Here is a 14,028-nt window from a genome sequence, read left to right on the forward strand (position 1 = left end):
GGAGGGTCAGAGAAAAAGAGGAAGACCCCCAACGAGATGAATCAGCCAGGTGGCATCATTGATGGCATCAAGTGTGGCGGCCGGTGGTAGTGAGGTTGGCCCAGGATCGGACATTGTTTCGTTCTGCTATGCACAGGGTCACTATGAGTCGGTTCCGACTTGATGACACCTGACAATAATATATAAGAGCTCTGTGGTAGTGTTAGTGACAAAATTGTATGTTTTTTAAATTTTTTTTATTTTTTGTGAATTATGTGTTAGTTTACATGGGAGAACATTAGCTTTACATTCATCTTATCGTGTATTATATCATTGCATTGCTATGATTACAATCCCCTCGATGCATCATCAACCAACCAAAGGGTACACCCTGTAAGCCTGCCCCCTGGTTGTCAGCACCCAGCCCCTCTCCCTCCCTGGGTCTAGAGTCCCCAGTTGTTCAGTCTCTCCACATTCTCCATCATCTCTGCCTACATCTCTGGTGTCACTGTTTCTCTGGGTAGGGTCCTGCACTCCCCTCTTCTCCCTTGATGGTCTCTGGGACCTCCGCTACTGGGCAGTAAAGTCAAACACTCCCCTCCTTTTGCTACAAAATGTCTACTTTTACATTTACAACCTTCACAATCAGTCCTGGTAACAATTATTCACCCTTGCATCACAAGAGACCTATCTGCATTTCCTTTAATCACTAGGCCTAGACAGATTGGATACTACTCAGTGGAGAGTCTGCCTTCCTCCACACCCTCTGGATCTAGGTTCCCTCTTTAAGCCAATCACTTCTTGCCTTTGTAGCCTCCCCCCCCCCCCCCCATTTTGTGTAGCCAGTGTGTAAGTTGCCCATCCCTGTCTACCCTGTGTACCAAGGGGGTGGAAATGATCCTTGCTGTAAAGATTTTTTCCCTCTTTCGAGCTACTGCATCCATAGGTATAGGTCAAGTTCATAAAATTGTATTAGATTACTCTTCTTTTTCCTCTTCTTTCTTCTTCTAGTTGAGCTCTGATCATCCAGTCATTGAAGCCAGGTCAAGTGGGTATTATCTACAAGTGTGGGTGTTCTTATGCATAGGCCCTCTCTTCTTATCAGCTGGACGCTTCACTCCCCACTCTAGTACTCTGTGGCTATGTCACTGTCTCTGGGCCCAGGAGTCCCCAGGTCTTGCCATACTGCTGGCCAACCAGGTCTCAACCTGGGTTCACAGAAGTCTGTTGAACATGGTCGGACTTAGCTTACAACTTCATTGCTGTTTGTCCCCCATTTCCCTGTATCGGGACCAACGTGGTCACCAGTCAGACCACATGCCTGCTCTGCCTGCTCGTGTATTCCCCTTGAGTCTTAGTCTTGGAAGGTGGTTTGCCCTGAGGGGACCCCACCACTTACCTTGATGTCTCCTGGGCAAGCAACTTGCTTGTTCTTGTAGTAGTCAGTCGGACTACTGTTATTGTTTTTGGTTTTTCCTGTAGGTCTTTCCTTCAAGAAGTATCTTCTATTTTTCTAGCTGCTCCAGGCTGGTTTGCTTATCCTTTCAAGTGGAGCAAAATTGTAATTTTGATTGACCTTTCTACACATTAATTTCATCTTTTAAAAAATGTTGGCCATTTTTGTTCTTATGAACTTTCTTTGTTCATTCCTATATAATAAACTTAAATTTATTAACATTTTGAATGTGTGTTGCAAGTAATTTTTATCAGTTTGTTGTTTCCTCTTTGTTTTTAATGCATTTTTGTTTATACATAGCTTATGTTAAGTTAAAAACTTAACTTTATCAGTCTTAGCTTATTCTTCCTCTTATGCTGGGGAAACTTTTCTGTCAGTTAATGAGTTTATTATGATGAAATGTTTTTTCTTTGTTCCTAGCAATAATTGTTTTAAATTCTATTGTAATTGGCTCATTTCCAGAGCACTGATACAATTTTTGTTTTTTGATATTTTGGTCTAATTTATAGTTGTTTTGGGGAAAGAAGGTTTGCCAGATTTCACTCCGCCATTTCAGGATATCTAGTCTTGGTAGTTCAGTTTTAGGATGATTTTTTTGATATTGAGATCATAATTTAAAATTTCCTTTTATTCCTTCGTATAAAGAATGTCATTGATTTTATAAGTTTTCTACCTTCTTGGATTAAGCCATCTTTTGTTATAATCTCTTAGACTTTGTATACATATATTAATCTTTAATAATTTGAGGTGTTTCTATTGATGTTATCATTGAAACTCAATATTAGATTTGTCTTAATGAATACTGAAAACTAATTCAGTCTAGAATTTTTGCCTGAGGAACATATCTGTGACCCTAAGGAAGATGAGTTGAGCTAAAGGTGGTCAATTCCTTTTGTAGGCACTACCCTGCACTGAAAACTCTGGAACATTTAGAGCATACATATCTGCCTCAAGTAAGCCATTATCGATTCTGCAAGGTGATGGTGGACAACATCCCTAAGCTTCGAGAGGAAATAAAGGATGTTTCTATGTCTGATCTCAAAGACTTTCTGGAGAGCATCCGCAAACATTCAGACAAAATTGGAGAGACTGCCATGAAACAAGTAAGTTTTGGTTTATTACAGGTTGGCCATTGGTTTTGTACCTATTTAGTCAACATAGGGTTTGTTTTTTTTTAATTTAATTTAATTTTTTTAGCCAAATATCTTAATTATTGCTTGTTTTATCATTTTAGGGAAGATCTTGTCTTTATGGGGACTAGTCAACAATTGCTCTGTGGGTGTTGAGTAAATACTGTTAGATTGTGATGGGTTATATTGTGGATTTGAAGGCTTTCTTTCTTTTCTTTTTTTTTTTTAAACACTCTCCTCGACTTTGGATGTGATTTAAAGCCCAAGAAGTCTTAAAGTTCTCCTACTTAATAACTTAATCAGCAGGTGTCTATGAAAAAGGGCTTGTTAAGAACTTCTGTGGATTATGATCATATAAGGAGTTTTACTTAACACTGTAAATGAACAGATGTGTAAGAAATCCTGGTGTGGCGATGTAATATATGCACTGGACTGCTAACCACAAGGTTGGTGGTTCAAATCCACCACCCACTCCTTGGAAACCCTTATACAGGGGTGGTATGTTTGGAATTGATTTGGTGGCATTTAAAAACAGTAAGAAATATTTAAATTATAAAGAATGTTTATCTCTAAATGACCAAAGTCGCAGGGAACAGCTGAATTTCTTCCATCATTATGAGTAAAAGAGCAGTAATAGCCATGACTTTCAGTACTACTTTCTCTTTTGAAATTTAAGTCACAATGATCTTATTAAAATTTCTCAGCATACCTGATTATGTAGCATTCAACAAAAATAGAAGTTTTGGTTGTTTATGGAAAATGGTTCTTGGTTTTATAAACAACTGTGTTCTTAAATAGATCATTTGTAATTCTTATCATCTGGGGGAGAATAAAGGAGTAGATTATGTTTGGGCTTATATTTTAGGGCTCAGCTAGCCTTGAAAATCTTTCAAGTGTATGTTTGATTTTGAAAAAGAGATTTGTCAATTCCTCTTTCCTAAGGGAATTCAGATAGATTTGTTATGGTTCCTTTTCTTATTATTATTCTACTTACTCTTTTTTCCTTTTCTTCTGTTCAGGTTTGTCAATGTTATACTTTATGAAGTGCAACATTTAAAACTAGTTAATGGCAAACTTCTGATAAAATAGGTATATTGTGTCTTTTAATGTTGAAGTAATACAATTAATAATTGAGTATTAACCTTTGTATCCTTGAGTATGTTTTGAGTATCAGAATGAAGGTATCTTGTAAAACACAAGTTTATTGGTATTATGGTTAATTAATATTTCCTTGATTTTCAAAATATAAGAGACTATAGACTTAGTAGAAGCTTCCTTTTTCAAAGTTGCTTTTCCAGGCCTTAGTTTGAACAATTAACTTTATAGCCCTTTTTATAAAAGGGAAGACTCCATGAAGAATAGTTTTACCTCATTTGATGAGAAAATTGTCTGGCTTCATTACTTAATTATCTGAAGAAATTAAGGACTAGGGGAGGGAAATAATTTGTTAAATTTCAGACAACTTTTTAAGGTCATACCCTGTAGTAGAATTAAGGGCAGATTAAAGTGAATTTGCCTACTTTGGTACTCAATTTATATCAACTTTTAGATGTTTGCTATATTTTTATCATATTAAGAAATGGTAAATTTGAAACTGAGTAATTGATTTTATTGATTAATTGACTGATAGCTGTCCCTCTTATAAAATTGTACTCTCAGATATCAATCTTACTACATATATTATTGCCATGTGTTATCGTATATATAAGATTCTTAAGTAAAGATATATTATGTTGTTATTTACCATCAATTTCGATTCATGGCAACCTTATATAGCAGGGTAGAACTGCCCCATAGAGTTTCTAGGCTGTAATCTTTTTTTTTTCTCCTTAAATGTTTTATTGTGGATTATGTGATAGTTCACATGGGAGAACATTAGTTTTATATTCATTCTATCGTATATCGTCTCATTGTCATGGTTACAATCCCCTCCATGCATCATCAACCAACCAAAGGGTATACCCTGCAATCCTGCCCCCCAGTTGTCAGCACACAGCCCCTCTCCCTCTCTGTGTCTAAAGTCCCCAGCTGCTTCATCGCTCCACGTCATCGTCTCTGCCTCCATCTCAGGCATCACTGCTTCGCTGGATAGGGTCCCGCTCTCCGCTCTTCTCCTTTGATGGTCCTAGGGACCTCCGCTCCTAGACTAGAAAGTTTATCACTCCCCTCCTTGCTATAAAACATCTACCTTTACATTTCCAACCCTCACAATCAGTCTTGATAACAGTTACTCACTATTGTATCACAAGAGACCCGTATGCATTTCTTTGCATCAGCCCCGCTTAGACAGATAGGATACTACTCACTGGAGATTCTACCTTCCTCCAGGCCCTCTGGATCTAGGGTCCCTCTTGAAAACTTGTAAGCCAGTTACTTCTTGCCTTTGTAGCCTCCCACCCCTCCCCTCCCCATTTTCGGTAGCCAATGTCCAAGTTGCCCATTCCTCTACTCTGTGTGTGGAGGGGGTGGGAATGATTCTTGCTGTAAGGATTTGTTCCCTCTTTTGAGCTACTGCTTCCACAGGTGTAGGTCAAGTTCATAAAATTGTATCAGAATACTTTTTTTTCCCTCTTCTTTCTAATTCTGGTTGAGCTCTGATCATCCAGTCATTGAAGCCAGGTCAAGTGGGTATTATCTGCAAGTGTGGGTGTTCTTATGCATATGCCCTCTCTTTCTATCAGCTGGATGCTTCACTCTCCACTCTAGTCATCTGTGGCAGTGTCACTGACTCTGGGCCCAAGAATCCCCAGGTCTTGCCACACTGCTGGCCAACCAGGTCTTCACCCAGGTTCACAGAAGTCTATTGAACATTGTAGGGCTTAGCTCACCGCTTCATTGCTGTTTTCCCCTCACTTCCCCTGGTCACCAACCAGAGCATGTATTCCCATTGAGTCTTAGTCTTGGAACTCTTAGTCTTGGAAGGGGGTTTGCACTGAGGGTACCCGACCACTTGCCTTGATGTTTCCTGGGCAAGCAAGTTGCTTGTTCTTGTAGTAACAGCTGGTCTGTATATGTTGTTTTATATTTTTCCTGTAGGTCTTTCTTTCAAGAAGTATCTTCTGTTCTTTTAGCTGCTCCAGGCTGATCTGCTCATCCTTTCAAGTGGGAATTTCCCATCTCTGGAGATCTGGATGTGGTTCAGGCTTCCACCTATAGTCTTATGTATTGCAGAGGCTCCGCAGGAAGCCTCCTTCACTGGGCACGTTGTAGCCCCATTTTAGGTATTCCAATCAGTTATAGGCAGAAGACGGACTTACAAGCTTTCTATGGTGATATTTCTGGCTATTCCTTTATCTCACTCCCCAGTGTCTATTTTATAGTATAATGCAAGGAAAACCAAAATTCAAAAGATATAGGCTGTAATCTTTATGGGAGCAGATCACCAGATTTTTTTCTCAAGGGAGTCTCTGGTGGGTTCAAACCTATGATCTTTTTGTTAGCATCTAAGCACTTAGCCATTGTGCCACTAGGACTCCTTTGAATCTTCTGTGATACCCACGAAGTGAGTAAAATAGGAAAGAAACTGCTACATACTTTGTACATATGAGGTACTCAGTAAGTATTTGTTTGAATTCATGGATATTGGAAATGATGGCAATGGTTTATTTTCACATCTGTCAAATCCTAAGTGATGTTTCTAATTGGGATGTTTTTCTTCTCAGTGATGATTTAGGGACTTAAAATATTTCTGTGGTGTGCTGTACCATCTGTAAAGCTGCTTCCAGGATTGCTGCAGAAGGGAAAAAACCAAAAGAGAGTTTTTAAAGCTACCTGAAAATAGTACATATCCTTTCTAACCACATTCCATTGACTAGAACTTAACTCTAGGCTTTTTTCCAACAGTGGTCTCATGTAGTATTTGTTCTTTTGTGATTGACTAATTTCAATCCGCTTAATGTAAGTGGTTACGAATTGGGCTGCTAATCTCAAGGTCAGCAGTTCAAAACTACCAGCTGTTCCGCAGGAGAAAGATGAAGCTTTCTTCTGTAAAGATTTACAGCCTCGGAAACCCTTTATAGAGTCGCTATGAATCGGAACCGACTCCATGGCACATAACCACCACCAGAAGAGACCTGTGAAATAATTCACTACACCTTAGGTTTGTGGGTTCTTTTGGCATTATAATTTACTCTAAAACTGAGTAGGTTTCTGATCTGTTTCTTTCCAGAAGATTCTATATGGAAACTATCCCATGTGTTTTCCTTCATATAATTTTCAGGATTGATTCATATTTTTCTTTGGTTGGTGGAGTAGTTCTGTGCCTTTTTATCAATTAATGGCCCTCCTTTGAGGCTACATGAAACCATGGATGGGAAGATCACATCTTAAGTTGATCCTTGCTTCAGGACTGAGTCACTTCATTTCATTTAGAAGTTGTCCAGGAACATCATTGCTCAAGTTTGTGCTGTTCTTTTCTCTTACTGTTTTTGTTAGTTTGTTTGTTTACAGTTAGGTTTTCAGTGGTTTATTTAAGGAAGTAACAGGCACAATTTAGGATCAGGGTCAACAGGCTACATACAACTCGGGATCAAGATTAGGAATCATGTAGGTAAAGACTGGAAGGTTCTCTCCTGAAGTGGAGAGCACACCCCAGCTCTCTTCAGTGTGGGACGAGCAAGCAGGTCCTTCTCTCTTGTTGCAAACACCCCTGCTTGACTGTGCAAGCTTCCTTTCAGCCCTCTTAGTCACCTCAGGAGAGTCCTCCATACTGCCAACCTTGCCATTTCTCTTACTGTTTGAGATCTGTGTGTGTTCAGCTTTCTAGCTAACCAAGTAAGCCCTAGTTGTCTGGATGTCCTTTGTTCTTTACAATTTTAGTTTTGCAAACCAGCCAATTCTTTTTTGACTTTATCTATCTTATGTATTATAAAAGTGAATGTACACTCTTAACTCTGACTCTCCATTCACTTTCAGTGGTATTGACTCGGCAGGCATTTAGTCTACCTTTTAATTTATTATAGGTTTCAGTTTAACCAGTTGTTCTCCATAATATTACAGAACTTTTTAGCATTTCAGCTTGTTAAATATACAGGTAGTTCCTGACTTAAGACATATTTGAGTTATGATGAACGCACTATGAGTGTTCCCATTTTTTTTTTAAATATACATCTTGTCATTAGTAATATGTAATACATACAGTGTTGCAGTATATAATGTGCTATACTATCATTTTCATGGAGTCCTGGTGTGGCGCTGTGGATTAATATGCCAGACTACAAAGCTGTTTGAACTGCAAGATCAGCAGTTCAAGCTCACCAACTGCTTCTCAGAAAACCTATACAGGGTTGCTATGGGTTGGAATTGACTCGACAGCACTTAACAACAGTCATTTCATCCTAACCCCTAAAGAGAAGTAAAGATTTGCATTTTTAAAGGTGTTGATAACAAAAAACAATAATGAAAAAAAGTTTTTTTAAATGAGGAATTTGACTTAAGTGAGAACCAAATTATGTTTGAGTGGTTGGACTGAAACTCTGTTGTAATTTGGGAGCTTTATGCATTCTTGTTGCCCCCTACCTGGGCATTAAGTCAGTGTTACTTATTTTACTTCTTTATGACAATCCCTTACTTTTCACACAAGTTTCTGTATTCATTAATAATGCTTCCTGCTGTAGCGGCTAAACTCCATAATTTCTTTATAGAACTTTTACAAGGGTAAGTATAAAAAATATTGCTACTAGAGTTCCAGTTCATACATGTAAGGGTTTATTTTAAACAAAATGTGTTTAAGCTTGTCTTTGTGATCTATGGATGGCTGTAGATAACTTTTGTCAGTAATACACTTGTCTCATTAGAGTGCCTTAAACATTCCAATCAAACAGAAGGTGTGATGACTGTTTCTTGCAATCACAGAGGAATAATCTGATAGATTTTCTTGATAAATACAGGACGATCATTGGGCTTATTATAAATAAGTTTTATGTAAATTGAAAATTGCACTGGTGAGAAAAAGCCCAGGAAAGTTACAAGAAGGAATTTTTTCCCCCATCATGACAGTGCACTTGCTCATGGTAGCAAAGGCTGAATTTCAGTGGGAAACCTTACCCCATCCACCCTATAGCCTTACCTTGCCTCTTCAAACTTTTCTTGAACATTTATAAATGGAACATGATTTGAGTGCCTTGAAGATGCTGAAACTGCTGTTTTGACTTGGTGTAAATCATAGAGCATAGCATTCTTCTGGGAAGTGTTAAATTAATGAAAACACCACCTTCAGAAGTGTATACACCTAGATGGAGGAGATGTTGAGAAATAATAGCTTCAGATTTTGATACTTTTATTTAATAAAAGTTTCTATGATTTTTGTAGCAGTACTTTTTGGCTTATTTTTGTTCATGTAAAATCCAAAATGGTTGTACCTGCTGGGATGACCCTCCTCCAAGTGATCATTAAGGGATCTAGGACTTTTTTAAAAAAAAAATAACATTTATTTATCTAAGTATGTTTTGTGAAACTGTTTTCCCATTTCCATAGTATTTTTTTTTTTAATGTTTTATTGTGAATTATATGATAGTTTACATGGGAGAACATTAGTTTTACATTCATTCTATTGTATATTGTTTCATTGCCATGGTTACAATCCCCTCCATGCATCATCAACCAACCAAAGGGTATACCCTGCAAGTCTGCCCCCCACACTCCCCACCAGTCTTCAGCACACAGTCGCTCTCCCTCTCTGGATCTGAAGTCTCCAGCTGCTCCATCGCTCCACGTCGTCGTCTCTGCCTCCATCTCAGGCATCACTGCTTCTCCGGGTAGGGTCCCGCTCTCCGCTCTTCTCTCTTGATGGTCCCTAGGGACCTCCGCTCCTAGACTGGAAAGTTAATCAATCCCTTCCTTGCTATAAAATGTCTACTTTTACATTTCCAACCCTCACAATCAGTCCTGATAACAATTATTCACTATTGTATCACAAGAGACCCATCAGCATTTCATTTCATCATCCCCGCCTAGACAGATTGGATACAACTCACTGGAGATTCTGCCTTCCTCCAGGGCCCCTGGCTCTAGGTTCCCTCTTGAAAGCTTCTAAGCCAGTTACTTCTTGCCTTTGTAGCTCCCCTCCCCCGCATTTTGGGTAGCCAATGTCTAAGTTGCCCATCCCTGTCTACTCTGTGTGTGGAGGGGTGGGAATGACTCGGGAGCTAGGACTTTTGTAACCTGTATCTTGACCACTTCAACATGTGGATGTAAGGTTCCAGCAGAAAGGAAAAGAGAATAAATAATACCTGGAGGTTTTATATGGGTTAGGCATGAAAATGACACATATTACTTCTGCCAACATTACACTGGGTACAGTTCAATTACATAGCCAAACACTGCAAAGGAAACTTGGAAATAAAATCTAACTGTGTGAGCAAGAGGAAGAAGAAATACAATTGATGAACAATTGCCACAACCTCTCATTTTAGAACATGGTGGTGGTCATGTGCCATGGAGTCAGTTCCAACTCATAATGACCAGGCATAGGGTTTCTGAGGTTGTAAGTCTTTACAGGAGCAGAAAGCCTCATCTTTTTTCCATGGAATTGCTGGTAGTTTTGAACTGCTGACCCTTGAGGTCAGCAGCCCGACTAGTAACCCTATGCTACCAGAGCTCTTTATATATAACTGTGAGGCTTCAGAAAAATGAGAAAGTGCACATTTATAGAAGTTCAGTCATTTGGCAGAATTTGAGGAGAAATTAAAAAATTGTCCATTCTACCAGCTGCTCTGCAGGAGAAAGAGGAGGCTTTCTGCTCCTGCAAAGATTTACAGCCTCCGAAACCCTCAGCAGGATTGTTGTGAGTCAGAACCAACTCAACAGCACACAACCACCTCTGTCACCATAATGACTTAAGTGAAGTAGTCATACTTTTATTTTTTTTTGAAATTCTAATTCTAGTATGAATTAGTATTATTTTTTTTAAAATGGTGTTGGATTGAAAGTATTAAATGGATCCAGCTCTGGTGTTTGCTTGGGGAAGTAGAACCATGTTTAAAGAAGACATAAAAACCTTCCTTTTTCTTCCTACTGCATTTTCTGTGTTGAGTTCTCCCCAAACACTGTGTATTTGGAATTTATCACATTAGCATGAAGTGCTTTAATAAAAAATGTCTAAATACATTCTTTGTTAATGTCTACTATTTTCTAGTTTTCCTATTGAAGTGAATGTTTTGTAATTCACTTGTTATGGAATTGATTTGTGCAGGAGAGAAGTTCTGTATTTCTTATTTTGATTAGTTTGCCTTAGGCTTTGTGGGGCTAAATAACATTTGTAATATAAACAGTCTTGACTAGGTTGATTTCTGTGTGAGGCCCGTTAACAAAGGGAAAGATTTATTTACTTTTAAAATTCTAACTTGCCTTTGCCAAATTATTTGAGTTATGTAACTGATGCTTAGGAAAGGAACTGGTTGCCTGTAAAAGATATTGAAGGCTTCCAGACATTTTTCCATTGTAACTGGTTTTAAAGAAACCAACCTGGGTGAAATTAGTTGTCCCCATGATTCTTTAAACTCTTGACTTTGGTTAAACCTTGACTTGACCAAAATGTACTCTTTTATTTGTTGTATAAAACATCTTTTGATATAAATCTCACATGGTACTGCCAACTGAGTTCATTAAGGGCTTGTAGTGACCACAGGTAAACAGTGTTGCTGTTGAAATTTCTCTGCTGGATGGGGCATTTAGCATTGTTGAAGTTTTTCCTATTTCAGTCTGGTGTTCCTAGATTATTTTATGACTTTTTTTTTCCTTTCTTGATTTTGATATTTATATAGTTGTACGGTTTCTTTTTTTGTTGTTTATGTGGATGGTCTGGAGATAGGGTGGGATTGTATGATAACTATTTTATAGAGATATTTGATATTATGCTAGCATAATTTTAGAAGGAATCTGAAGAGAATAGTATGGTATTAATGTTAGTTTGGAGTCCTGGTGTGCCGCTGTAGGTTAATGCACTGGACGGCAAAGTTGGTTTGAACCACAAGGTTGGCTCACCAGCTGCTCCTCAGAAACCCGATACAGGATTGCTGTGGGTCAGAACCCATTTGATGGCACTTGACAACAGATGACAACAACAATGACAGCAGCAGCAGCAACTTGAGGTTAGTTGATCCCAGATTATCTTTCTGATCTGGTCAGCCCAATTTATTAGCACAAATCCTTAGGTGTTGCTTAGATTAACAAAGCATGTACTTACTCAGGAAATTGAAAAGATTTGGAGTTATTTCTCAGGAAACTGGTGAGACCACATTGGTGGTGATGGTGGTAGTTGTGTGCCACTGAGTCGGTTCCAAATCATAGCGACTCTACATAGGATGTCTGAGGCTGTAAATGTTTACAGGAGCAGAAAGCCCATCGTTCTTCCATGGAGCACCTATTACTGACCTTGTAGTTAGCAGCCCAGCTCGTAATCCACTCTGCTACCAGGCCTCCTTGAGACCACATTAGTTAAAGTTAAATGCTGTAGACCAGTCTGTGAACATGGCCCTTTGGTGTGTTCATTTCAAAATAGACCATTGTTTAGAAAATGAAGAGGAAGGGCTGTTGTTATATCACTTATACCTCTTCCATAAATGTAATAAGTTTCAGTCAATTTGAGATAAAATCTTTAGAGTATTCCTTTTATTGGACTTGTGTATTAAAGAGCAATAACAATGAAAACAATGTGCTATTGCAGGAATAAATAAAATAAACTCAAATATATATATATAAGACTTTAAAAAGTGATGAAGATAATGTCCTGCAAAAGGTAGACAAGCACACAAATTAACATCACACCTGTTAAAATAAAAATCATATTATAATAGAAATTGATTGAAGCTTATTTAATGTGTGAATTACAAATCAGGGTAACATTTTGACTAGTCCACTGCTGTTGAGTTAATTACAACACATTCTGACCCTAAAGGACAGAGTAGAACTGCACCATAGTGTTTCTGAAGCTATAAATCCTTATGGAAGCAGACAGCCTCATCTGTCTTCCAAGGAGTAGCTGGTAAATTTGAATTGCTGACCTTGCGGTTATGTTTAACCTACTATGCCTACAGTGCTTAACCCAGGATGCCACCAGGGATCTGGGAGTAAAAAATGCTGTAAAGACTCATACTCCGTCGTGTCAGCCCTACCATGGAACCAAGGTCAGGATAGAAATTCTGGCAGGAAGGATTTCATTCTGATTTGTTTTGAAGAGCAATTAAAATAAATATTAATTTATCCTAAAACATTGTTTGACATTTGAAGTTTCTGTTTACTGAAACAGACGAAATTCTTCATAAGAGCATGATGCCCAAGGCAAAGTGACCTTTCTGGTTTACTAGAAGGAATATTGTTTAATTCAAAGGTGACTTTTAGCATCCAGTCTGCTTAGCTCAAGGTTCAGAAGATCTCAAGGGCAATGGCCTGGGCGGTTCATCCCAGCTCCATAGTGGTGGTGATGTGCCATGGAGTTAGTTCCGACTCATAGTGACCCTATACAGGGTTTCTGAGGTTGTAAATCTTTATGGGAGCAGAAAGCCTCATATTTCACCTGTGGAACAGCTGGTAGTTTCGAACTGCTGACCATAAGGTTCGCATCTATTTGTAACGACTATGCTACCAGAGTTCCCAACTCCACCAGAAATGAATCTAGTTTCTAGGAGAATTAAAACAGTTTCCTTCAGAAAACCTCATTGGTAGAAAGGTCAGTCAGCACAGTATATGGAAAAGCAAGTCTCTTGTCATTTTGGGGAGGGATGTGGTCAACTCAGCTTTGCTGTACAAACAGGACATGGCACAGGAGAGGGTATTCTTGTATCATTTATATGGAAGTTGGGAGCAAAGTCAGCTCTGTACTATGTAGAATTTTGCTGACCAGAGAAGTGATTTACCTAGGGGAATTCTTTTTTTAAAAAATATAATTTTATTTTTTTAAGGTTTTTATTGTGGATTAAGTGAAAGTTTACAGGGCAGATCATCAGTTTTACTTTCAACAAATCATACACCTTGTTTCATTACAATGATTATAATCCCCTCCATGTACCATAATTTAACAGTATTTCTATTCATTTTAGCTTTTTTTAAAAAACGAAACAAAAAAACCTCACTCAGGCATGTATAATAATTTGAAGCTCTAAAGGGTACGTTCTGCAAGTCTGCCTCCTGGCCACCAGCTCTTAATGCCTCTCTTCCTATGAATCTAGAGTCCTCAGGTGCTTCCACTCTCCATGACCCCATCTCTGCCTCCATCTCTGGTGTCGCTGCTTCTCTGGATAAGGACTCGCATTCCACTTGTGCTCTTCTCCCTTAATGGTCCTAGGGTCCTCACCTGTTTTTGTTACAAAACTTCTACCTTTACAATTGTGACAGTCGCAATTAGTCATGATAACAATGATTCATTGTTGAATCATATGAATCTTATATCCATCTCTTTTCACCAGACCCATCTAAGACAAGATGAAAACTTTTCAGTGGGGACTCTTTCTTCCCCCGCATACTCTT

General features: G+C 38.5%; 1 protein-coding gene across 1 annotated transcript in view; it reads left to right on the forward strand.

Moving 5' to 3' along the window:
- Positions 1 to 14,028, forward strand: part of EXOC6B (exocyst complex component 6B) — an 859,602-nt gene that overhangs the window by 135,686 nt on the left and 709,888 nt on the right. Inside the window, 1 exon segment of the mRNA XM_006862890.1 lies at positions 2,334 to 2,538. Within this exon segment, the coding sequence (XP_006862952.1) occupies positions 2,334 to 2,538 (205 nt within the window).

The sequence above is a fragment of the Chrysochloris asiatica genome, unplaced genomic scaffold (genome assembly GCF_000296735.1).
Source record: "Chrysochloris asiatica unplaced genomic scaffold, ChrAsi1.0 scaffold00052, whole genome shotgun sequence".
NCBI lineage: Eukaryota > Metazoa > Chordata > Mammalia > Afrosoricida > Chrysochloridae > Chrysochloris > Chrysochloris asiatica.